This window comes from Sorex fumeus, unplaced genomic scaffold (assembly GCF_029834395.1).
Source record: "Sorex fumeus unplaced genomic scaffold, SorFum_2.1 ptg000043l, whole genome shotgun sequence".
Classification (NCBI taxonomy): Eukaryota; Metazoa; Chordata; class Mammalia; order Eulipotyphla; family Soricidae; genus Sorex; species Sorex fumeus.
The window spans coordinates 34660191-34687583 of NW_026606100.1; the positions used below are offsets into that span (position 1 = coordinate 34660191).

The 27393-nt window shown below is 38.5% G+C and overlaps 1 protein-coding gene across 1 annotated transcript in view; it reads left to right on the forward strand.

The window, feature by feature from the left end:
* The window catches only part of SORCS3 (sortilin related VPS10 domain containing receptor 3), a 638571-nt gene that overhangs the window by 563237 nt on the left and 47941 nt on the right, over positions 1-27393 (forward strand). The window contains exons 15-16 of the mRNA XM_056120660.1: positions 12707-12824; positions 13936-14069. Coding sequence (XP_055976635.1) covers positions 12707-12824; positions 13936-14069 — 252 coding nt within the window. The remainder of the gene's footprint in view (positions 1-12706; positions 12825-13935; positions 14070-27393) is intronic.

Consider the following 27393-nt stretch of genomic DNA (forward strand, 5'->3'; position numbering starts at 1 on the left):
CAGAGAAAAGCAGGCAATAGGAAATATTGCTTATTTTAGAAACAAAATATAATTTTCATTGAGCATAAGTGACAGTGGAGAGTAGCAAGACATAATTCTACTATGGTAGATGGAATTACATATAGGGAAGCTTTTGAAGAAAATTCACATTTCTTAGCATAATCTCGACCACGACCATCACAACCATCCTGTTGTTAGCCGATTGCCTCAAGCAGGCCCCAGTAATGTCTCCTTCATCCTAGCCCTGAGATTTTTTAAAAAGTGCCATATTAAAGGCTCTTTCAGGGTTAGGGGAATGAGACCCATCATTGTTACTGGTATTTGGCATATTGGGTATGCCACGGGGAGTTTGCCAGACTCTGCCGTGTGGGCAGGTTACATTCGGTAGCTTGCCATTTTGTCCAAAGTAAGAATGAGATAATAAGATTCGTGGCCACGCGCTTCTGGGAGCTGGGTATTATAGTCTCTGGGTCTTGGCCGTTGATGGGATTACAGGGGGCCAGTTGGTGGGTGTGACCCCTACCTACTGGAAGGTGGAGGATCTGAGGATGCTCAGCCCCAATTGGAACAGGCTTGGAGATCTCAGCCCTGGGACCCACCTATACCTTCATGCATGTGAAGAGTGGTCTCAGCATGGTGGTGGCTGGTTCTGGAGGTCTTCGGCTGCCGGAGCCCTGGTCAGGGCCGGGAGGAAAACTCAACCCGTTCACCCGTTCCCCTCCAAGGGGCCCGGGTGAGGACAGCCAGGTGTCGGGGCAGGAGACTCTGCGCTGTTCTCTTCCGGAAGCTGGGTTTTATAGTCTCTGGGTCTTGGCCGTTGATGGGATTACACAGCACCAGGGGGCCAGTTGGTGGGTGTGACCCCTGCCTACTGGAAGGTGGAGGATCTGGGTGGAGGATGCTCAGCTCCGATCCGAGCAGGCTTGGAGATCTCAGCCCCAGGACCCGCATGATATTCTTGACTAATTCTCATGAGCATTCAAGGACAAAATTAGGTGCTTTAGGAATTTCTACAGAAAAGTTGAAGTTGTAAAACCAAATAGAATTTTAAAGGTTAAGCAGAGCAACAGAGGAAAAACATGCTTAAGTTTTGATAGTGAGAAATAGGAAAAGGGAGAAGAGAAGAAAAAGGACACTTAGAGAAGTTAGAGGAAGACAAAGATATTATGGTGATATTACTAAAGCAGCTTTCTGCTTCACTGTGCGATCACCATTTGCCCATACTAGAAGAAAAATGTGTAAAAGAGATTGCTTAGACTTGGGAAATATAAGAAATGATTTTAAAAGGAGAATACATTTAAATAGGGACTTGAGATGGAATTGGGGCAATCAGAAAATGAAAGAAAGAGGATTTTTCAGCAAAGCCTGACAAAAAATGTATGAAACATTTTTCATGCTGTGTGTGTGTGTGTGTGGTGTGATGTGGTGTGGTGTGGTGTACATTGATTGCAAGTATCTATGCAGAATGGGAAGTTATAAAAATAGAAATAGGCTGGTATAGCTATCACAAAGAGGAGAGAAGAATGAAAGTTTGGATGACTGTGGGGTACAGATCGAAGATGTGAGTTCTAGGAAAGTGCATTCTGTTCTGTAACTGTACTTCTGAGCAGGCCTGTATTGTCACTGGAAGCATTGTTAAAGACAACTCTGTAGAAACAGGTAGAAACATATTTATGAAGATGGATATGTGCAAATTATGGGAAATTATAAGGATGCAAGAAGTACAGATCTAAAGTAATAAAGTAATACTCTTTACTTATTCTGAAAGCAGGAATAATTATTCCTTAATTATCTTCCCTTGGGTCAGAGAGATAGAAAAGCAGGTAGGGTGCTTGCCTTGCATGAAGCTGACTTGGGTTTGATCCTTAACCATCTCATATGATCCCCTGAGCATATTAGGAGTGAAAATGGACAGAGCATGGAATAATCCCTGAACAATGCTGGGTGTGCCCTCCCCCACCCCCCCAAAAAATAAACCCACTCTCTTTGGGTCAGGAAGATAGTATGGGGTTAAGGCACTTATTGCACAATCATATGTGATCCCACTCCTTGTCCTTCACCACCAAAATGTAGAAAAATAGCTTCACACTACTGTCAACTTGAACTAACTGAACCTTGATCTTAAGCATGACCTAACAGACTCAGTTTCCTCATCTGAAATGTCTATTCCTTAATTATTATACAATTGTAGGGAGGATTTAGGGTGATAATAGAATTTACACTGTTTAGGGTGATAAGAACATGTAGCAGAGACCTGTACATGAGAAGCACAAGGAGATCCATTGTGTGTACAACAGCCTAGGCTTAGAATTCAACCTGAGTTGGTAAATGTGAGTGATTTTGAACAAGTGTAATGAAAAAGCTTGAGTGTCAGGTTGGAGTTTGAGAGGGGACTGCGTTGAGGATTGAGTTGAAGGATTGAGTTTTCTTCAAAATCCAAAACTCTGAGATGGAGTTTTCCAGCCTGATGACTGAAAATTTAATTGCACCAGGAAGGAGAACAAGAAGACACTGTCAGACTCCACTTTGGCCTTGCATTTCTGGAGTTTCTCTAAAGGTGAATAACGTGGAGATATTGTTAGTGAGAGTAGTTTAAGACACCAAAGCCTTTGAGGAAGAAAATAGAATGGGAGAATTCCTGCTCAGGTAGGACACAATGGAGTGTCAACCTTGTTGAGTTCATTCATATGTTCTCTTCAAAGTCAATCTGCAGTGAAATTTTCATCACCTAATTCATCCAACAGTTTATTCTTCCTTTTGTTTATTTTTAATATCTTTCAGCTTTTATAAATATATACATATATACATACTGTACATGCAAACATATATATACATATAGATATATACACATATGTTTGATTGGAGGTCAAAAAAGGGGAAAGCTACTATGCATATAGAGAATCAGATGATGCAGAATTAGTTTCCTATAAAGAGGAAAACATCTTTACAGAGCCTACTCCTCTAATTACATGTAGGGCGGCATTGTTTCCACCTAAATGATAGCAATTATATACCAAGCTCCCCTTTGAAATCATTTAATTAATGAGTAGCAAACCCCTGTGTGTATGGAAATCTAATAGACTATTTTGTTTTTCTGAACCACCACCCTTGGCACATTCAATCACTTCCCTCCTCATGAAGGCTTTACTCCACTCTGGAAGGGGATTAGAGAAGGTGGGTTATTTAGGGGCCCAGTATACTGTAATTATTTATGGAGATACTGGTACAGTAGAAGATGATAAAGGAGAAAAAAACTTCTGCTGTTTTTTTTTTTTCCTGAGAGTGTTTTTGTCCTTCTGAAACTCCAAAGGGCACCAAACTTTAACCATCTTCTTTGGCCCAGACAAAAGGGCAGATAGAGCTATTGCCCCAATTTGGGAAGAAGAGACTGATTTTGATAGATTAATTCTATCCATTAATCAGCGAAGAACTATTTATTGAGCATCTGGTATATGAAAGAAGTGCCAGTGGAGACTAAGATGAATGACTCTGGTAAATCCTTTGTGGACAGGGTCACCAGGAAATATATAGCTTTTATGCCTAGGTGTAGACATGAGGGTTGAAAAAAGATAAAATTCTTAGAAATTGTCTTTAAAAGGCCATACTCTCTCTAGACTATTTCTGCATCCCTTCCTTGGGGTATCAGACACTGAAGAAAAGTTACCTTCCATAATGAAGCTGAAATTTTGAGAGATGAAAGGATTTTGTCAGAGTCACCTACCTAATTTAGTGGCAGACTAGAACTCAGAAAATACAACTCTTCTAATTCCCTATCTAGTTATTTTTCTACCTCCTATATTAAGGGCTGAAGCAATAGCACAGCAGGTAAAACGTTTGCCTTGCACATGGCCGACCCGGGTTCGATTCCTCTGTCATTCTCAGAGAGCTCTGCAAGCTACCAAAAGTATCCCACCCACACAGCAGAGCCTGGCAAGCTTCCCAAGGCATATTTGATATGTGAAAAACAGTAACAACAAGTCTCACAATGAAGATGTTACTGTTGCCCACTCGAGTAAATTGATGGAGAATGGGAGGACAGTGCTATATTAAGAGCTAACAACATAAGAACTCTGAGAACTGTGATCAAAGTCACATTAGCACTATACAGCACTATACACTATATTAAGCACCACAGGAATTTAAAGAGAGAGAAATAAAGATGGTCTCTTAGGTATGTAATGTCCAAAAAAAATGTGACTTTAAGTAGAACTTAAAACTCCAAAGAAAAAATATCCAGGTGCGAAGGTAAAAAAAGAAAAGTAATAAATTTTAATTGATTTTTTGACAATCCATATAGTGATAAATAGCTTAGAGGATGCATTAATTTTGTCCTGTGCTTTGAAGAAACTTCTTCAGGGCAATTAAGACTAGGCTACATGTTTTCAAACAGTCATCTGTTTTTATATATGAGATGTCTATTTCTTCAAAGTTCTGCAGGAAAAAAAGGCAAAAAGGGATGAAACCATGCATCTGTACTTAAGGTATATGGAAATGGGAATATTGAAGCAGATCTGTTGAAAGCCATTCTTGGGAATGGCATAAGCTTGAATCTGTGGAAATTATATCTGTAAGAACGGTGGTGATAACAATGAACACTTGTTTTCCTTTGGATTTTTCATAAATTTCACATATGTCACAGATTTTATTTTTATAAAGTTGTTCACAATAATTGGTTATATTCAATATTCCAACACCAATCCCACCACCATTACACATTCTCACCATCATATTTTTAATTATTCCATCTTGATCCTCAAAGCCTCCGCCCAAAGCATGACCTAAATAATTTATTTTGTATTGCTTGTTATAAATAATCCACTAAAGATGATCCAAAAATTTCCTTAGAGGAAAGTGGTGAAGATTATTGTATCACCATGGAGCCATTAAGCCCTTATATAGAGGATGAGAAGTTGTGCAGGCCACAAATGCAGTTGCATGCTCCTGGAATTCTAAGATTTTAAATAGGGTGATACAACTAGAGTTAAATATTTAACTGAATGGTGATGTAGGGGTCCAGCAGCACCTCTGTGGCATGTTACTCTCTTCTTTTTCTGAGGTTTATTTTGAGTCTCTGTACATGGCCATTAATGAGTTTATATGGTGCCAGCAGCAGTTTGTGGAGGTGACTGCCAAGCTACTGGAAGCACAGGGAGATAGGGAGATGGGGGAAGTCGCCCATTCCCCACTCCATGTGAGCCTGGAGATTTTGTAGATGACAGTGAAATTGAGCCAAGCCAAAAAAAAAAGTCTTTTAAAATAGACTTGAAGATGAAACTAACTTCTAGAGTTGCATTATTCCATTGACACTACTCAAAGTCAGTTAACCATTCTTTGTCAAGCAACTACTATTCAAAGACTGTCAAGTACAGGAAAGCACATGAGTATTTCCAGAGTTAAGGTGCTTTCTAATTGGTTGATATAAAGTTGACCAAAGATACAAAGAAATTGGGCAATTCTCTAGTAGGCTAAACAGCTATAATCAAAACATTGTTTCTCAAATGGAGGTCCTGCAACCAGAAATATCAATATCTTATGGAGACTAAGTAGAAATGCAAATAATTTGGCTGTTTAAGCATACTAATAGGAAATAGTTGAGGAGGCCAGTCCATGACTAACACTTCATGTGATGGTTCTAAATTAGACAGTAGAGAATTCCTGGTCTAGTGATAACTACCATTTGTGATTTTTAAAGGAATGCAGAGTTGCTGGAAAGGTCACAGAAAACCTCTGAAAACAGCAGCACCATATCTGAGAATCAAATTATCCCTTAAAACATTTTTCTCATCTTTGATTCCATTACCCTGCCTATCTCTTGTTTTGTTCATTTATATTGACTATCTACTTTGTTCCTAAAAACAGTATGTCAAATGGTATGACTAAACTGTTGTATTTTATTGGTGATATGGTACCTGTATTTAGAGGAATGTTTTCAATGAAGAGAAATATTCATAAGGGTGATTAATGTTTGGTAGCGCACTAATCTGTTATAACATTAATGTTTGTTAGAAATGCTTGGACCTTTACTTTTCTAACTCCAGAAATAAGTGGACCTTGTCCACGTCCCAAAGTTATAGACATGAAATCTGATGACAGTTGCTGTGATTCCTTTGGTTGAGGTCTCATTTCCACCGACAGTTGTAGATTTTATCATCTGTAAGAATCATTTTGGAAGACTAAGAAATTCTTAGATTAGGACCATAGTTATAGTATAGGAGTCAGGCATTTCACGTGCATGCAACTGACTGGTTCAATCCCTGGCAGTACAAATGGTTCACTGAACTCTACAAGGACTGATCCCTGAGCACAAAACTAAGAAAAAGCCTGAGCACAACCAGGTATTGTCCCAAACCCCTCTGCCTCCTCAAATGTTTTAAACCTCTTAATTTTAAATTTAGTTTCTTTTTAGTTTTCTGTGTTTCTATTATTCCTTCAGCTTCCCTGAGATTGAAGGAGCAATGATTGAATGGAATAGTCAACCTAATTAGGGAAGCTCTATATTTGTAGAAAAGAGACCCTGATTAAAAATAAAAATCACTTTTGCCTCATAGAATGGGGGACCTCATGAGCTTTTTTCTTCCTGAAGCTGAGAATTGATGGCAATATAGGTAATATTTTTATATCTGAAAGTTATGAAGGTCATTACCCTCCCACATGCACACACTCATACTCATTATTTTAGTTGATACCCAAAGAGAAAAGATTATCCACCTAATATTGAATGTTTAATATTTTGTATCTGACAGATGAAAGTGACCTTGTGAGAGTAGGCCAGCATACTCCCAAGTGAAAATATTAGTGTAACAGTTTTACAGTTTGGGGAAAGACCTGGGAAACACGGTGTCAGGAAGTCTGGGATAAAAGCCAAAGGAATACAGATGACAGTAACACAACTGCCAAGACTGCAGAAGAGAAGAATATCAATTAGTGCATAAATTCCGACTAGCCTATATTTGTGTGTTCAATCCTGAAATTGGGTATCTCAGAGAGATCTCAAAGAGTTGGAAGACTAGGAACTTGGACATTCTTAGATAGAAATACAAGCAAGTCATGTATCTTGATGGTGCTTACATCACCTTTATATCATACCTAGGAAATTATTAAGCTATTTTTATATTATGCTTAATAACATGAGCATTTATTTTCTCTGTGGAAACTCTCTTAGCATGCTCACACTTTGTACTTCCACATTTTGTGTTATTTTTAATATCCCAGGTACCTTCAAAAAGTGTGCACTTATTGATTTTTGTTTCCTGTGCTTTACCATTTTTAAGTCATCCCCAGATCTTACCAACCATAGTTCTTACTTACTTAAGAGCTTCTTCCTGGACAGATGAGTTAAACCACACAGTCTTTTTATGAAGCTATTGTCAAAAATGCCCACATACCTGATGACTTTAAAGAACATATATTTATATTCTTTCTCATTTTGCAAGGTCAGATTCCCCAACCAAAATAACAGGATGACTTCACTCCCACTAGGACTATAAGATATTAGAGAAGAATTATTCTCTGCTTTGTCCTTTTTCAGGTGACTACAGGTATTCCTGTGGTCACACAATGTGGCCACACAATTTCCAGCTCAACCTTCATTATCATATGATCAACTCTGTGCTTGTCTTGTCTTGGTAATCTCTTATAAGGATACTTGTCATAATATTTAAGGCCCACTTTGATAATCCAGGATGATTTGTTCTCAAGAAACATAACTCATAGCTAAAACTAAACGTTTGATTTCAATATGGTCACATACACAGAGCATAGGGAATAGAACATGTTTATGACCTTTGTGTGGAATGACACTCAAAACAGTTAACTATCATAATGACTCTCTTTTAATGGTCCTTGACCTTGGGAAATATGAATTTATTTATGAATAGCACTGTTCTGTCCTTGAGTGGCACCAGTAACATCTCCATTGTGAAACTTGTTACTGTTTTTGGCATATGGAACAAGCCAAGGGGAGCTTGCCAGGCTCTGCTGCGTGGACGAGATATGTGCTCTAGAACAGCTGATAGGGTGTTTGCCTTGCACACGGCCAACCTGGGTTCGATTACGGGCAAGCTATGGAGAGTATCCTGCCCATGAGGCAGAACTTGGCAAGCTACCTGTGCCGTATTCAATATGCCAAAAAAAAAAAAAAAACAGTAACAACAAGTCTCACAATGGAGACTTTACTGGTGCCCCTTGAGCAAATCAATGAACAGCGGGAGTACAGCACTACAGTTATTTATAAATATGCTAATATATGTGTAATATTTTTTAGCAAATATATATCAGGAAATAAACATTTAAAAATTTTTCAGAAGTTTCAAACTCCATTACCACCAACTACCAAGGTCAGTATATATACTTTAACACTATATTCCTTCTTGAATGGTGATAACCAAAACTTATTCTAATTTTTATTTATAATCTGGTTAATATAGCATACAATTAGAAAGTTACCTCTTTTCCGGGAAATGAAAAAAATTCTATAAATGTCTTCTAAAATAGCCTTTATTATTTGGGGCCTCTGAGTGTGATTATAGCACTGTAGCACTGTCCTCCCGTTGCTTATCGATTTGCTCGAGTGGGCCCAATAATGTCTCCATTGTGAGACTTGTTGTTACCGTGTTTGGCATATTGAATACACCTGAAGGAGAAATACTCTCGGTAGCTTGCCGGGCTCTTCAAGAGGAGCGGAGGAATAGAACCCGGCTTAGCCAGGCCAGCCACACACAAGGCAAACACCCTACCATTGTGCTATCACTCCTTAGAATATTACATAAAAGATTGAGACCCTTAATTTCTTAACTGCATTGTTATAAAAACTCTCAAATGGCTATTACTGCTAATATTATTATAATCCTTATTATATTTAACCTGAATTCCATTTATCATTTGTTAACTATATTATTATCAAGTGTAGGATCTGACATTTCTTGTTGTTACATCATTTGTTATTAAATTCAGTCTGTTTCTTTAGCCTGTCAAGACCTTTTTAGGTCCTGATTTTGCCATCAAGGATATTGACTGCTTCTTCCAGCTCTCTGTCACCAGAGAATGTGATTTCCAATGGTGACCATTATTTTCATGCCAAGTAATTAATAAAACCGAACAAGAAAGAGCAGACAAAAGAATCTTGCAATTGACTGCTTGCATCCTCCCTCCTGGTTGATTATAATGCTTTAATTAGTTACTGCTCAACCACATAATTTTACTAACACCTGGCTCAAATATTTTCATCTTTTCTTCAAGAGTACCATGATAGACTCTGTCAGATGTACTGCTAGTATTCAGACAAATTATATTTCCCTTTAATTTTTGTCTCATAATCCTTTCATAGAAAGGACTGGAATTAGTCTGACATGATATATTTTCTGATACATGAAATTTCTGTAAACTAATTTGAAGCAGCAAAAGTATTTGGTTTAACATCACTAATTCCCTACCACTTAGATTATACTTTAATCAGGGAAGACTTACTAGAGGATATGGGATTGAAATGTGAAAGGATTTGTATAGACTGAATAGAGACAGAAGTAGGCATTCATCAGTTATACCATTGTATTATTTTTTCTGATGAACTTTAGGTTAACTCTCCAATCTTCAAAGAAGGAAAAATTTTAAATAATGAATTGTTTTGTGAAGGATTTTAAGTAGACTGATTCATGATTTTGCCATAAAACGAGTTAGAAGAAAATAGTGCAGATGTCTTAGTAGAGACCTTAACTTGGAGTGTTGGATTTATAGACTCTATAGATTTCAAGAATGCAAGAGAACAGAGTCCCCTGGGGAAAGACACTTATGTCTCTGCTTTACATAGTGTTCACTATACAATTCAGTATATTATAGCCTGTGGCTTCCGTTGCCCAGTGTTAAGCTAAGAGTTATGCAAAACTCATACCACTTTAGTCAAGAAGAGACCCTGAATCCTTCTTGCAAAATCTGTTTAATGTTTTTTTTAAACAAAGCTCTAAAACATTTTACGTAGCATTTACTTGAACATATAAATTTGTTTCCTGAGACCTACTTTAAATTGTATGACCTTCTACACAATCATATTTTCTCCCTTCCCCCATTTTATAATTTTAGTCAGTTTTCACATTTCCCAAAGCATTCATAGAACTTTCAAATGCAGAAGGAAATACTTTAAAGAAAGGTAGTCCTTCAATCTCTCTGTCTTTCTCTTTGTCTCTCTCCCTCCCTCTGTTTCTCCCTACTTCCCTCTCCCTCCTTCTCCCTCCCCCTCCCCCTCCCTCTCCTTTTCTCTCTCTCTCTCTGTTTCTGTCTCTCTCTTTCTCTCTCTCTCTCTCACACACACACACACACACACACACGTGTGTGCGTGCACAGTTGGGGACAGGAGAATCCAGGGCTGGTGGTATATAGTAGTCTTGCTGGAACCGGAGCCATCTATTTCCTTGAAAGACTTGAGTTGGTTGAAGTTTCCAGCATGACTGTTCCCTTTACAACACTGTGATGGATGTCTTGCATTATAATTACAAGACTTGCCATCTGAGTGGAGTGTGGATGATCAGTCTTTTTTTCTATTTTTCCAGAAATGATTTATCATTCATATTTATAGGGTTATCAACTACTGGGATTTGAAAAGGTCAGTATTGATTATCTACGTACACAAATGGTATACTTCTTTTCTATATACATAAATATTAAATATGAGCTCTTTTTATGAGACTACAATGATTTTTCAGAGATGGGGGAATGAGTTGGGCTCATATGAATTAAACACTGGGAATTTCAACTAAAATTATAACTTAGATTCTGTTAGGATTTTTTGAACTCGCATGTATGCCATCCCTAACATATTCACATAAAATCTACTACAGGCAAGGAAATCAATTTCTTGTCAGTGAACTTGAGTTGGGCTGGAGCGATAGCACCATGGTAGGGCATTTGCCTTGTGCACAGCCAGCCCGGCCAAGCTGGGTTCAATTCCTCCGCCCCTCTCGGAGAGCCCAGCAAGCTACCAAGAGTATCTCGCCTGCAGGCCAAAGCCTGGCAATCTAGCCATGACATATTCAATATTCTAAAAACAGTAACAATAAGTCTCAAAATGGAGACGTCACTGGGCCCGCTCGAGCAAATCGATAAACAACGGGAGGAAAGTGTTTGTTTGTTTGAACTTGAGTCAATAAAGTAGCAGTGCTTGCATTAAAAAGAAAGAAGGCCTGATCATTGTATAATCAAACCCAAGCACAAAAAATTATAAATCTACAACTGTGCCTCATGGTGTTTCACTAATAAAAAAAATTAAAAAAAATTCAATGTCCTATTAAGGATACTCATGACATTTTTCAAAAAAAATAGATCAAATACTCCTGTAATTCTTACAGAACAATAAACACCCAAGGATAGTTAAAGGAATCCTTAAGAAAAGGAAGATAGGAGGCATCACTTTTCCTTACTTCAAACTGTACGAGAAAGCAAATAGTAATTAAAACAGCACAGGGGCTGGAGCAATAGCACAGAGGCCGACCCAGGTTCGGTTCCCAGCATCCCATATGGTCCCCTGAGCACATCAGGGGTAATTCCTGAGTGCAGAGCCAGGAGTAACCCCTGTGCATCACAGGGTATGACCCAAAAAGAAAAAAACAAACAAACCAGTAGAGTACCGGAGTAAAGACAAACCCTCAGATCAATGGAGACAGACTCTCAGCTATCTACAAGTTAATCTACAGTAGAGAAGCAAAAAATATGAAGAATTCTCTTCAACAAGTCGTAACAGGAAAAACTAGTCAGCCACAAACAAAAAAAAATTAACTTAGACTTCTTTTCTAATGCCATGCACAAAAATAAAATCAAAATTAAAGATCTTGATAACAGACCTGAGTCCTTAAGTTTTTTAGAGAAAACATAGGCACAACTCTCTTCAAGGATGAAATGCCACTGATCACATAAGTGGAAGCAAAGATAGGACTAATTTAGACTACATTAAATTAAGAAGCTTCAGCTCTTCAAAGGCAATGATGACCAGGATACAAATATAGACCATGGAATGGAAGAAATTATTTGCCCACCACCCAACTGATAAGGGGTTAATATCAAAGATCTATAAGGCAACTGGTAGAGCTTTATAAGAAAAAAATATCCCCCAAAAATGGGAAGAATAATGGAAATTTTCTCAAAGAAGAAATACAGATGGCCAAAAGTCATATAAAAAATGCTCTGAGAACAAAAGGGAATGCCCTGCCACAGAGGCAGGTTGGGATGGGGGGTGGGGGGGCAGGGATACTGGGATCTGTGGTGCGCACTGGTGGAGGGATGGGTATTTGATCATTGTATAATTGAAACCCAAGCACAAAAAGTTGTAAGTCTATAACTGTACCTCATGATGTCTCACTAATAAAAATTTTAAAAAATTAAATTAAATTAAATTAAACAAAAAAAAGAAAGAAGGCTCTCGATTGGAATATGAAAAACAGTTGTAGCTGGGAAGAGAATATTGGACTATGATTTTCCTTTCTATACCTTTCTTTATTTTAAAATATTCCAGCACATATATACTTTTGCAATGAAAAAAATTGGTTTAAACCTTCTGTTTCATACCAATTTGTGGACATGGGTGTTTGTTCTCAGAAACCTTCAAAAAACTCTCTTGATGGATGGATGAAGGGGTCAGCCCTCTTTCTTCTTGATCTTTGCATTAATGACTGACCGTGCATCTTTCTCTGCTTTTCTTCCCATCTCTACCCTGGATGCTTAGAGTTTTTGGCCACTTCAGCCTTCGCAGTGAATGGCAGTTGGTAAAAGTGGACTACAAATCTATTTTCAGCCGGCGATGCACCAAGGAAGATTACCAGACTTGGCACCTACTCAACCAGGTACACTCCTGGGGTTGGGGAGTGCAGGCATCTAGGAATAGGAAATACTAAGAGCCTGTTTACTTCTATCTCTGCCTTTGTAATTGCTGAAAGAAGGCAGTGAGTCACCTGAAGATAAGGGTAGATCTGGAGGAAAGGATTTGAGGCTACATCAGTAGTTTCAGCAGGGTCAGGTGATACTCCTTGGGATCTTGATTCTTGAATAGTGAGGTCCTTTAACAACCTGGGGAAATGGTGACAGTAAGAACCTGGGAGTTTACCTCTATCCATGGGGTTATAAGAGTAGACAAGACACCCTCTAATGATCATCTCACCTTTAAGTAGAAAGGGTGAGTCTATCTCTCAGGTTAGCCCAAATTTAGAGCCTGAAGAACAATGAGGACAAAATCAATGAAAAAGATTCAGGATTGGTATCAGGAGCTTTAACAAAGCAACTATTTATCAATATGCATTATTATAGGCAGCCTATGTATTCCTAAAAATCATTTGGATTCTTGTTATTTTGTGCCAATTTCTTTTTTTTTTTATTTTTATTAGTGATACACCATGAGGTACAGTTGTAGACTTACAAATTTTTGTGCTTGGGTTTCAATTATACAATGATCAAATACCCATCCCTCCACCAGTGCCCATTTCCCACTACCATGGATCCTAGTATCCCTCCCACCCCTAATCCCCCCATCCTATCCTGCCTCTGTGGCAAGGCATTCCCTTTTGTTCTTTCTCCTTTTGGGTTTTGTGGTTTGTTTCCCCTAGAATTTCTGCTAAAGACATTTTGGATATTTGAACAATTGCTTGGTGGTGTGTAAGGATGACTGGAGTCCTGGAATTCTCTGTGCAGGTGGAAGAGAGACAGGATAAAGTAGCTCTTTCTGACTAGGTTGGCTGGAAAGACAGTGAGAGCCCAGTATCCCATATTGTCCTTGTTGTATGTTATAAAGGATCGGTCATTTTATCATAAAAATTTCTATATATCCACCTCGATACTGAGCATGAGAATACTCATAGAGTGATTAAAAGAAAATAAAAAGATTTAGGCTTCTTGTTGAGAAGTTAATTTATTCTACCACCATGTTTTTCTATCTTCCTTACTATGGATTCTGTTTCTAAGGGAGAACCGTGTGTCATGGGAGAAAGGAAAATATTCAAGAAACGCAAGCCTGGAGCTCAGTGTGCTTTGGGGCGAGACTCCTCGGGGACAGTGGTCTCAGAACCCTGCGTGTGTGCTGACTGGGACTTTGAGTGGTGAGTCCATTGACATCTAATCACCAAATCCAACCAGATGTGTGATGGGAGGAAGACACAGCCCTGAGGTGGGCAGTGTGTCTGCTGACCTGCAGATGTGATCAACCCAGTTCCCTGGGCCAGTCGGGAAATCTGCTTCCCTAAAAGGAGGAAGGAAAAAAGCATTTCAAGGGGAAGACCTATTTGATATCTCTAAAGGTGGTGTTGACAGGTCAGAATACTTTTTTTAAATACCCTTCCATGTTTTCAAACAATAAAACACACAGACATCGTTGCTTGAGTCTAAATCCTGGAAGAACTTGAGTTTTTCATCTGGTACAAACAGTTGCAGATTCTTGTAATTCTCAGCATCCAAAATACATCCTAACTTGTAGCACATGTACCTATGTCTACTGCTACCTAAATAGCTCCAAGTCTACTGATAGTCTCTCTACTTTCTGCACAGTTTACCTTAGTCTGTCTTCTTCACATCAATAGCAGATCTTATAACTACTCCAGTGCTAAAAACAGTCAAGGAGCTGTATCTCTCTTCTAAAACATTGTCCAGTTTTCTTTCTTTGGCTTGATTCACTGTAGATGATTTCTTCTGCTACCATATACACTTGGAAAGAAGGGGCATAGCAATGAGAGATTTTTATTTGGGTTTTGCTAGTCCCAAAGACTGCACAATCCCTACCCAATAACCTGAGCTCTCCCAGCTTTATCATAAAGTTTTATACCAGAAGTAATCCTGCTTCTCACTTTCTAATGTTTCTGTTAATTGCAAGCCAGCTCAGTGAGTAGGACTTCCTGTTCCATACCTGCTTGTCAGCACCAAACTCTAGTCTTATTAAATTTGGCTTCGATGCGAATAACTCAAATGGGATGTGCTGACAGATTTTTACATTTCAGTTTAATGGAAGACTGTGGCACTTTTTAACCTGTTGGCAACAAAGAATAGTTTGTGCTTAGCAATAATATTCTTAAATTAATAACTACAATTCAACAAAATAGCCATTTCAACATGTATAGTAATCCACTCTGAATTATGGTACCAGGTATACTGATGTCAGGTTAAACATGTGGATTCCATGCTGTCTGTGTTCTTCAGATTGGTTCATGGAGGTCCACTGTCTGATGGTCCCTACTGTATTCTCTCCTGTGTCCACTGTCTGTATTCTCTGTATTCTCTGTCTGTGTTCCTGCTGTATTCTCTCCTGTGCATTTCTGAAGCAAACTGGACCCTCACTCATTAGAGGGAATCCCAAGTAAGAAGAAAGAAGCATTTGTACAAAAATTGTTTCCTTTCAGTAATTCTGTGTACATTTACTAGTCCTTATTTAAAAGAAAAACAAAACCAAACTAACAAAAAATAACAGCCTTGACATTCTCATGTTTTTCCCTTCTAAAATTTTCTTACTCTCCCTGATTTTACCCCCTTGACTATAAAATACAAACACACATCTCATTGGTTCTTAGGGAGGAATAAATGAATTAATATACATCATTAAATGGGCCTGGTATACACAGTAGATAACTGACATATGGTAGCTGTTGCTGCTGTTGTTAATTTTGGACCCAAGGATTAAATACTCTTCCTGGCATCGTGTAAAGATAAATCAGAGCTTATAAATTTAAGTAAATACTATCTTCAAAGTTGTACCTATCGGTTATCTATTTATCTATTTATATTTATATTTATTTCATTGTTGGTGGAATTTCTTTAAATATTTCAGAACCATGTATTTAGAATCTGCTGTTGCAATGTATCTATACCAGCCAGCAATGATGTGGGTGAGGGTAGGGGCAACCACCTAGACCCAACATCCAGTAATGTCAGGCTCACTTCTATAGCAGTTTTAGTGGAAAGAAAATGAGCACCTGAGCCTGAGTTTTTTAACCAACGCTACCTAAAAGAGAAAAAAAGAGCTGGAGTTTAAATGCATATCTAACTATAGTTATCTTGTGTTCTCCATTTCACATCTTGCCATTTCTAAATGAATCTAGCATTTTTAAATGGTTTTAGATTTACTTTATATTTCCAAAGAAATTAGCTTTCCATGTTTAGCTACTGTAAATTTTAAACTTATTCTCAAATGGCTTGGGTTAATTGCTATGATGAGATATAATATAGAATGTTCCATTCACTCTTAAATAATCTCAGATGAAATAGTTTTAAGCAATTATACTAGAATTGTAAAAGGTGTATGGTATCCAATAAACCTTTATATATCTTTGCATATCAGGTATTCATATTGACTTTTCTATATCCAATAATGCCCCATATCAAATAGAAGATAGAAAAAAACGACTTGTGTCTAAGGTAGTATAAACAATAACCCAATATTTGATGCTAGGTTAGAAACCATAATATAAGAATTACAGCCCCAAATAACATGGCCTAAAATTTATATTTTCACTACTTTTATTTTTGAATATGTAAAGATACAGTTTAATTTATGAAATTTCTGGTTTATTCATAGTAGTTTTGTGGACAGTCGGAAGAATCAAATATTTGAAATTGTCTTTTATTTAAAGTAAACTTTCACAAACATTGCTGCCAGTTAAAACTATAGTTTTCCATCAAATGTAGTTCATTGATCTGTCAGACTGCTTAGCATATGACAACAGTTCACAACCTTATCTCCTCCGCAATTGTCATTTCTATCAGAAAGTGTTACTAGCTAAAGAATTCAAAGCTCCCAGCTCAGTTAATATATGCAGTTGACATGCACATGCTAAGTAAAGCAAATCAGATCATGATAATTTGTTTTTTCCAGGCTACTTGAGTATCTCAGAGAAATCAGAAAAGGGCATGACCTAGTTTAATCATATAGTGAGGGATGGAATGAGGACTGGAAAGTATGGATTTTGCACACATGAAAAATATTTTCCACCTATTTCCTTCTTTTGCTTGATAAAGAAAGGTTTTATAGATTCTCAGAAGGGGTTATTTGTAGATTACCATTGACTTTCTCAGCTTTTACACTTCTTTCTGTCCAGGTTGGGATGTCATCAATAAATATGAATTTTGTATAAATATTGATGCTTCTGGGCTGGACCAATAGCACAGCGGGTAGGGCTTTTGCCTTGCACAAGTGTCGGCCCAGGATCGATTCCTCCACCCCTCTTGGAGAGTACGGCAAGCTAGCAAGAGTATCCTGCCCGTACGACAAAGCCTGGCAAGCTACTGGTAACGTATTCAATATGCCAAACACAGTAACAAAAAGTCTCACAATGGATGGAGATGTTACTGGGCCCACTCGAGCAAATCAATGAACAACAGGAGGACAGTGCTACAGTGCTTCAGTGTTATTGATGCTTCTATTTATCTCAAAAAGTCATTGTTAAGTTTACTACTCTAAAAAGCCCCTTTGCAGAAAATTTTATACTGGGGTCCAGATCTTCACTGAGAATTAATTTTATCAGAGATTATCAGTAGATATTTAGAAAGGGGAGTCTAAAAATGTTTTCTCTGTTATATAAAGTCATCTTGAAAAGGCTGCCATCTGGGAGATTAATACATTTATTTCATAAGAAAGCAGACTAGACCAAGAAATATACACCCAGAAGTTCTCTATTTTTACCCTCATTCAGCAAAAAGTTTTATTGAACATATACTATGTTTTGTGCCATTTAAATTAACTAGGTCTTCTCAACTAATTCCTGGAAGCATAGCAGGTTATTCTAATAATTTTATAAAGTGATATATGAAGACACAAAATGTTTAATTAGGAACTAGAATGATAGCACAGTGGAGACAGCCAGCTCAGTTTGCTCCCAGCATCTCATGTAATACCCAAGCTCTCCATGAGTGATCCCTAGTGTAGAGACAGGAGGAACCCCTGAGCACTATTGGATGTGTTCCTCCCTCAAAAAAAAAACTTTAAATAACTTCCCCAAATAATAGTCTTATTTCAGAATTCTGATCCTTTCAATATCTTAGCATCTACCTGTAATGTCCACTATAGTTCTAGATCTACAGGGTAAGTTTTTTTTTTTCATGTAGTGATATGGAAGAAAAGACAGAAATTATGGATTGACATTGCAGATACATTCAGGTGTGTCAAATCCTTTCAGTTCTTAGTTTTAAACATATAAATGGGAAAATGTGCTTGCTTCTTATTGGCTAGGAATTACAAAAAAAAAAGAAATTTGCAAAGATATATACAAAGATGTATTTTTAAAGCAGCATACCAAACTAAAGAAGACACAGCAACAATCAATAAAATATAATTAGGTGCTAGAATTTTATGAACAGATCTATGTTATCCTATATAATGCTCACTAGTCACAGTAAGAAAATAGTATTAAATTACATAATAACATTAATAGTTATTCAATTATAGCATCCACATTCGACTGTTCTATAATCACATGTTACTACTGCCTCCCATTTTAGATGTAGACATTAAACATTTGCAATATAGATTATTAAACATTTCCATTATCACAGAAAGGTCTTTGAACATCATTGGTTCTATCTGTAAGTGTCAGAACAAAGAGGTTAGTTAGACTGAAGTAAAGATGGCAGGCTGTCAATAGGAGTTTGTAGTCGAGAAGAGGAGATTGGTGACTGAAAGTTATAAGGAAATAAATGAAGTATTGTAGCGAAATCCAGATATACAACAAGGTTGTTGACTGGAGGAATAATGGGAATTGGCAGCTCAGGATTAGATTGGGGAAAGCATTTGAAGCAATTACCAAATGGTTTTGATATAACTGTTTTTGTGACTGTATTTATTTTTATTATGCCTGATTCTTCTTTATTGACTTTGTTTAATTTTCAGAAACTTTAATTGAGGTCCCGGGATTTTTAATACTGTCAATCACACTTTTGATGCATACATCATTATAACACCATACACATACATATCCCAAGAGAGTCTGCTTCCCTTTACCAAGGATCTCTCCCACTAACACGATACTATATAACCTCAGTTTGATAGAAAAAAAATTCATTTCTGATGTCTTTGATTATACATTATTCTTTTAATGTTTTTTGGGGGGGATCACACCCAGTAATGCACAGGGGTTACTGCTGGCTCATGCACTGAGAAATTACTCCTGGTGGTGCTTGGGGGACCATATGGAATGCTGGGAATTGAAACCGGGTTAGCCTCGTGCAAGGCAAATGCCCTACCTGCTATGCTATCGCTCCAGCCCATTTTCTTTTTTTTTTAATCTCACGTTTTGGAGAGATTTGTGTGTGTATATGTGTATGTGTGTGTGTGTGTGTGTATAAGTGATGATACCTACACACACATAGATGAATAAGATAATCTCCTGAAATTCCACAAAACTGTGAATAAGTTATAGATTGATAAAGCAGTTTTTCAAAAAAACTAAATCTTATTTAGACATGTATAAATTTAAAGAATCAATATTATAGATAATTCTATACTATACATTTCAGAATTTACATGAAATGAAATGAAATGAAATGAAATGAAATGAGCGATAGCACAGTGGTAGGGCGTTTGCCTTGCACGCGGCCCTCCCGCCAAGCCAGGTTTGATTCCTCCGCAATTCCTCTGCCCCTCTCAGAGAGCCTGGTAAACTATTGAGAGTATCTCATCCTCACGGCAAAAGCCTGGCAAGCTCCCCCTGACATATTCGATATGCCAAACACAATAACAACGAGTCTCACAATGGAGACGTTACTGGGCCCACTCGAGCAATTCGATGAATAACCGAAGGACAGTGCTACATGAAATAGTTAAATCCTACACATGTAAAACTTACAGTAAAGAGAATTAAGAAAATTTAAAAGGGAAATTTGAATAAGCCAATAAAAATTCAAAATGTGTTTTGTCGTAAGAAGGAGAATGTTCATTTTATATTAAAATATTATATTGTAGATATTTCTTAAATGTCTGCATTAATAGGTAAAAGATTGTAATAAAACTCTTTATTGGTGTAAAACTACTAAGACATAGAATATACAATAAAATAATATGTTAATTATTTAAGAAAATGTATAAAATTCCTTGGCAATCTAGAACTAAACTTACCTTTCTTAGTCTAGTGGAGGGCAGCCATAAACTGCATGAGTGAGTGTCATACTCAGTGCCACATTTGTCTTGTCTTTTAAAGAAGCTCCTTTAATGCCTCTTGTGAGAGTTATTTCAAGGTTATGAATTTTCTAAGCCATTGTCTGTCTATGAAGCTCTGTGTCATCCTTCAAATCTGAATGATAATCTAGCTGGATAGAGTAATTTTGGTTAGGTATTCATTTTGTTGAGACTTTGTAGTATATCCCTTCTTTCTCTTCTGGCTCAGAATCTCATTTGATAGATCTGTTGTGAATCTTATGGACTTTCCTTTGTATATAAGTTCCTTTTTTTATCTTGCTACTTCAGTATTCTGTCTCTGTCTTTGTTTTTTGTCATTATGAGCACAGTGTGTCTTAGAGTTGTCCTAGTTGTGTCTGTTTTCTTTGGGACCCATTCAGACTTCTTGTATTTGGTTGCCTCTTCCTCAATCCTGGGGAATACTTAACTATGATTTCCTTAACTATTGGTTCTTAAATTCACCTTCTGTGTCTTCATACACTCATATTCTTATATTATTCCTCTTGAGCTCAACCCACAGTTCTCTGGTGTGCTGTTCATTTCTGTTTAGACTTTCCCCCCCTATATTCTATTGTTTCCAGTTATTTCGTCCATCTCATCTTGGAGCTTTTTGGTCTTTTCCCCAGCTGCTGTGATTCTGATGTGTGATGTGTAAATGCTTCTTGAAACTTTATACATACATTATACATATATATATATATATATTACCTACCATACTCCTCATATCTGTCGATTTTGCTTTTTAGTTTACTCATTTCAGCTCTTAGCCTCTCTTGTGCTTTCTTAACTACCTGTACCATGATTTCTTTCTGTTCATAAAGCATCCTTACCATGGAGTCATCTTCTGAGTGTTTATAGGGCTTGTTGGTGTTGATTACGCTGCCCCTATTCTTTTTACTTTTTGAACTTGAGGGGCTTCTATAAGTCTTCACTATCGGTTTTCCAGTGTTCCCACTCTGCTGAGGATGAGTGAGTCTTTGTAGTCAGATTGGTTGGGAGATTATGATGGATTAGGCTGGGCGTTGCTTCTTTCCTTCTCTATCCATTTTCATCCAGTGACAGGAAGTATAACTGTGAGCTGTGTAAAATTTGCTGAGTAGATCTCCCACTTCAGGAGATATGGTTGAGGGAGGGTGCAGACGCTGCTGGGACCTTGCTGGATGGGTAGAGATCTGCCTCCCATCTGAGTTGTGCCACCCAGAAGGAAGGAGCAGCAAGTAGAGCTTCCAGTTGTGGATACTTATTTTGGTTGACTGCTTACTCTGTACCTGCCAAAATTTCTTTTTTTTTTCTTTTCCCTTTATTTTATTTTATTTTTTTTTAAAGTTGTAGATTTACAATTTTTTGTGCTTTGGTTTCAATTATACAATGATCAGATACCCATCCCTCCACCAGTGCCCATTTTCCACCACCATGGATAATATCCCTCCAACCCCCATCCCCCCATCCCCCCTGTCTCTGTGGCAGGGCAATCCCCTGTGTTCTCTCTCTCCTTTTGTGTGTTGTGGTCTGCAAAAGAGGCATTGAGTGGCAAACATGTTCAGTCCATAGTCTACTTTCGACATGCATCTCCCCTCCTGGGAGGATCCTCCAACCATCCTTTATTTGGTGCTCCCTTCTCTATCTGAACTGCCCTTTCCTCTAGGATACCCGGCTGGCCTCTAAGTTATGGAGTAATCCTCCTGGTGCTGATCTCAGCTATTCTTGGGTATTAATCTCATACTTTGTTACTTTATATCCCCCAGATGAATGCAATCTTTCTATGTCTATCCCTCTCTTTCTGACTCATTTCGCTTAGCATGATACTTTCCATATTGTACCACTTGTATGTAAATTTCATGACTTCATCTTTTCTAAGAGCTACATAGTACTCCATTGTGTAGATGTACCAAAGTTTCTTTAACCAGTCATCTGTTCTTGGGCATTCAGGTTTCTTCCACTTTCTGGCTATTGTAAAGAGTGCTGCAATGAACAAATAAGTGCAGATGTCACTTCGACTATACATTTTTGCCTCTCTGGGATATATTCCCAGGAGTGGTATTGCTGGGTCAAATGGGAGCTCAATTTCTAATTTTTTGAGAGTCGTTCATACTGTTTTCCAGAAGGGCTGAACCAGTGGACATTCCCACCAACAGTGAAGGAGTGTCCCTTTCTCGCCACATCCACGCCAGCATCGGTTGCTTTTGTTCTTTTGAATGTGGGCCAGTCTCTGAGGTGTGAGATGGTATCTCATTGTGGTTTTGATCTGCATCTCCCTGATGATTAATGATGTAGAGCATTTTCTCATGTGCTTTTTTGCCATTCGGATTTCTTCTTTGAGAAAGTTTCTGTTCATTTCATTGCCCCATTTTTGGATGGGGTTGGATGTTTTCTTCTTGTGGAGTTTAACCAGTATTTTGTATATCCTGGATATCAACCCCTTGTCAGATGTGTATTCGGTGAATATCCTTTCCCACTCTGTAGACTGTCTTTGTATTTTGGTCACTGTTTCTTTGGAGGTGTATTTGAGGGGCCTTTCTTGCCTTAAAGTAGCCCATTTAGTTGTTCTTGTAACCATGGTTTTGAGTCTATGAAGTTCCTGAGCTGTTGTTTGTCTGTGAAACCGTGTGTTGTTCCTTCTATTATGAATGAGAGTCTTGCTGGGAAAAGTATTTTTGGGGAGGCATTTATTTCATTGAGTTTTTTTACTATGTCCCACCACTGTTTTCGGGCCATGAAGGTTTCATCAGAAAATCAGCTGTGAATTTTAAGGATGCTCCTTTGTAAGAGATTTCTTTCTTCGATCTTGCTGCTTTCAGAATTTTGTCTCTGTCTAAGGTTTTGGTCATTTTGATCAGAATGTGTCTTGGGGTATTTTTATTCGGATTTCTTCTAGCTGGTACCCTTTGGGCCTCCTGAATGTGGTCACAAGTTTTCTTCAGCTCTGGAAATGTTGTAGCAATGATTTCTTTGACAGTTTCTTCTTCATCGAGGTTTTCTTCCTGTACCTCTGGGACTCCAATAATTCTTATGTTACCCCTCTTGGCCTCATCACGATCTTCTCTTGCCATCTGTTCCCGAATTGTGAGTCTCTTTTCCATTTTCTGCTCTTTTCTGGAGAGTCTCTGAACTTCATCTTCGAGCTCACTGATTCTGTTCTCAGCCGCTCTTACTCTACTGCTGAGGCCTTCCACTGAGATTTTCAATTCGCCTACGAGATTTTTCAGGTCTGACGTTTCTGATTGCATTTTCCTCATTTCTGCCTTCAGATCCTCTTTTCTTCTATTGGCATTGCTTTCCATTGTTTCTTTTAATTCCCTAAGCATCCTAAGTAGCTCCCTTCTGAATTCCTTGTCAGAGAGGTTGTCTAACACTACAGTACTGTTGGTGTCATCTGGGCTAGACTCTTCAATATGAAAGTTTGGTGGGCTTTTGCATTGCTTTACCATTGTGAGAGGTGTGGTTTAGTCCTTCACGTTCACTGTTACTATTCTGCTTGATATGCAGTGTGAGTTAAGATAGGCTTATGAGTTATTGGCTACTGTGTTTCTAGTGGCTGAGCTAAACTAGAGAAGTTTCCATCTAAGAAGTTAGCTTATGGTTCCTATGGCATATATAGTGGAAAAATATTTCGCGGCCGCGTTAGCGGCCGTGGCTCCGGAAAGAGTCCCTGGCACTGGGCGAGGAGTTGGGAACGTCTCCTGTTTGGAATTGGATCCGTTCAGCTTTGTTGCCCAGAGCTGGGCCTCTGTGCCCGTCCCACGCAGATCAGGGGTTGAAAACCGGCTTTCTAGGGGCTGGTTCTAGCTGCGCGTGCCCAGAGAGGGACCCAGGCCCTTGGGGGCGGGCTGTACCTGTTGGAATTGGAGCCGTTCAGCTTTGTTGCCCAGAGCTGGGCCTCTGTGCCCGTCCCACGCAGATCAGGGGTTGAAAACCGGCTTTCTAGGGGCTCTGTACCTGCCAAAATTTCTATACCAAAGCTAGACTATCATATTGACTCCTGCAGTGGGACAGCGAAGCTGTGGGGGCACACTTACTGGAATATGTCAAGTGAGAGAATATGGAAGAACATGAGGCCCACCCAGGCCAGCATACGTCTGTGTATGGTCCAGAGTATGACATTCCCTGCAGCTGGACCAGAAAAGAGCATAAGTTCTTGGCTGGCTCCAAGAATCATTCATTGGAACTAGGGTCCCGTCTTGTGCCCTTTGGAATCTCATACTGCACTGAGAGTCACAGTTGTCTCCCCCATCTGCCATTGTCATTTATGTACAGTCTTTACTAATCCTTTATTCCTTTTTTGTTACTGATTTCCAATCTACTAACCAAAGGACCTGGACCCAAGGAATTTATGTGTCCTTGTTCCTACATGCAGAAGCATTTTGATTCTTAAATTTGTGCTCCATGTTTCATTTTAGATCACCTAAGGTTCTCCCTGGGTGAAATTTGGAGGGATAAAGACTCCTATAAAGGCTGCCCCCGCCAAAGTTTTGGAAGTTCTAAGTTCTTATAAGGAAGACATAAAGATGACATTTCTTGAAGGATGCTGAATGTGTGTCTGAAGAAGCTGAGCACTTTCCTGAGGCAAATCAAACTTTCTGATACATCCTTTCCAAACTTGACAATTCAACAGAAAAAAAACAGCTTTCCCTGGGAAGCTAGAGCAGCAGCTGGATTTGCTCATTTGTCTAAATCATGCAAACCTCAGAGCTGGGAGGGAGGGAGGACAGTATGAGAGATTTTAATATACATTTAGCAGAAGTTAATGAAGAAGTACACAGCTTGGGGGCAACCAGTGATGTTTTTGTTAATGTTATTAAATATTAATGAGGTGCTTTTTTCCCTCTTTGGGGCAAAACAGCATGTCTGATGCACTTTTTAAATTACTGCTTCACTAACAGGTAACAGAGCCGAACAGACTTGCTAACAGTGGTTATACTTAGCAAAGAACATGAAATTGTGTCTCTCCTTCCCCAAGCTTAGGAGAGCCTCTGTCCTTCAGAGATCACCACAGTTTACTAGGGTTAGCGGAGTATTAAAAACATTTGCATCATATAATGATCAGGGGGATTTTTTCAGAATTTATTGCAGCAGGCACATCGTAGTCCAGTTATTTCTGCAGATAAACAATGCTTAGAAATTAGGTCATTAGTGTTTTTCTGGTAATTAATTAACTACCAGCTCTCTGGGAACAAATAAGTATGCTAGTCTTGGTTACTAGCATTTGTTTATTGCTGCAGATAATCTCACGAGACTGATGTTGAGCTATCTAAGTGGCATCAGGGAATGCAGAATTGGGAAGAGATGTACAGAAGCCCCACATTATGAAGATAGTGCTTTTACCATACAGATACAAGAATGTAAATAACTTGAGAAGCATAATTTGATAATTTACAAATTGATCATTTTTGAAAACATTTCATGTAGAATATAGAATAATTGTAGAACACAATAATAAATGTAGTTAATGACATATATCTTGATCCTTTTCAGGGCTTTAAAAGATTTATTTAATTGATATTGCAGAGGATTTAATTTTTTATAAGGATGTACTTAACCAGAGTTAATTAGCTTGCAACATTCATTTTTAACTTTAAAGATACTGTTGTAGTTGGGATGTGTTCTGTGGTCCACACCATCACATCTCTCTTGGGCTCCTAGGGTCCTCACAGATAAACCGAAAGCAATAGAAACTTGGAGTGGCACCAAAGGAGGGCTTCCAACAGTGCTCAGATGCATAGGGGTTGGGTGCGAGGCTTGCTGGGAGTTGCTCTTCACACAAAACTAGGCCAGCACAGTTCAATGCTAGGGATCAAGGAAGCTTCTCAGATGCTGGTGTGGGGACCAGGACCATAGGAAGCAATGTTCAGGGTTTCTTCAGGGCTACATCAGCACTGCTGAATAATGCAGGGGGGTAGGGAGGTACATAGGACTATCAGCATCCAAACCCAGGTCCCAACACAAGCAAAATATCTTCCCTGGCTCCAATCTGAAATGTATAAATGGACCATTAATTGCGCCCTAAACACTTTTTAAACATCTCTAATGTCCTAGGTATTCTTCTAATCTCATATTTATAAACATAAATCAGGTACATCTCTGCTCTTTTGTTACAATAGACTAAAGATCCTCCCCACCCCACCCCACATCCCTCATCTGATTTAGATATTAAAAAAGAGTAAGTGGGAAATTGTCAAGTGCAGGAAAAGGAGGAATGTTTTCTACCCTGATGTTTATAGTTGCAAAATCCACAGAAACTTATCAATAAGAAAAGTGGATATTAAACGTGGTTTTCTTCTTGGACAATAACCTGTAGTTTCTTATTCTCTGTGGGGAGTAAAGAAGAGAATTTTACCTTTCTTTTTCTCCCCCATGTTTCTGCCACCCCATTCTCAGGTAACCATAATTTAGTTAGCAATGTCCACTGCTTGGCAGAAAGAGACATGAGCCCTAAAGAGACAGAAACCAATAGTGAAGTTAAACAGGTTTACCTGGAAATAAGAAGGTGGATGGGTGGTGGTAAAGGGTGGTGGGGGGGGGAGAGAGAGAGAGAGAGAGAGAGAGAGAGAGAGAGAGAGAGAGAGAGAGAGAGAGAGAGAGAGAGAGAACAGAGAGAGAGAGAGAACAGAGAGAAAGAGGACAGAGTGAGAGGAGAGAAAGAGAATACACCCCTAAATAAGTAAACAAGACTCAAAGGGAGATGCAGGCAAAACAGGCTATAGGATTAGACAGTAGCTATCAGGATAGTAATGCAAGCAAAATAACTTTTCCTATGCCAACTGGGTTTTATTCAATTTTCCCAAACTACCTCCAAAGTCTAGACCTCTGCTAAATTGATTGCCAAGGGGGGAGTTTAGAACTTCATGGTCTTCTTTAGATATTCTTGGCATGGTCTTTGTTCCAGCTTTGGAGAATCTCCTCCTAGGGGGTACATCTATGCTCAGGTCTGGAATTCTGGTTGTCATTTGCTTCTCAGATCTTCTCAAATGTGTCCCAAGTCTTAAAGGCACCTTTGAGCTAGTTTTAAATTCCAATTTTTTACCCCCCCCCCCGCCTGCCAGTATTCATTGCCAGGTCCTCGCTCTCTGTTTGTGCTTGCAACAGTTTGCAGTTAAGTAAGAAGTTACCTCCATTTTTTGCTTTTCCTCCTAAGGGTTGTTGTAGCTGTTCAAGGTCTTTTATGATTTCCTATAAGCTGTAGTATTTTTCTTAAAAAGACTCTAGAGGGTTTGGAACAATGGTATAGTGGGTAGGGTACTTGCCTTGCATGCAACCAACCTGAGTTCCATCCC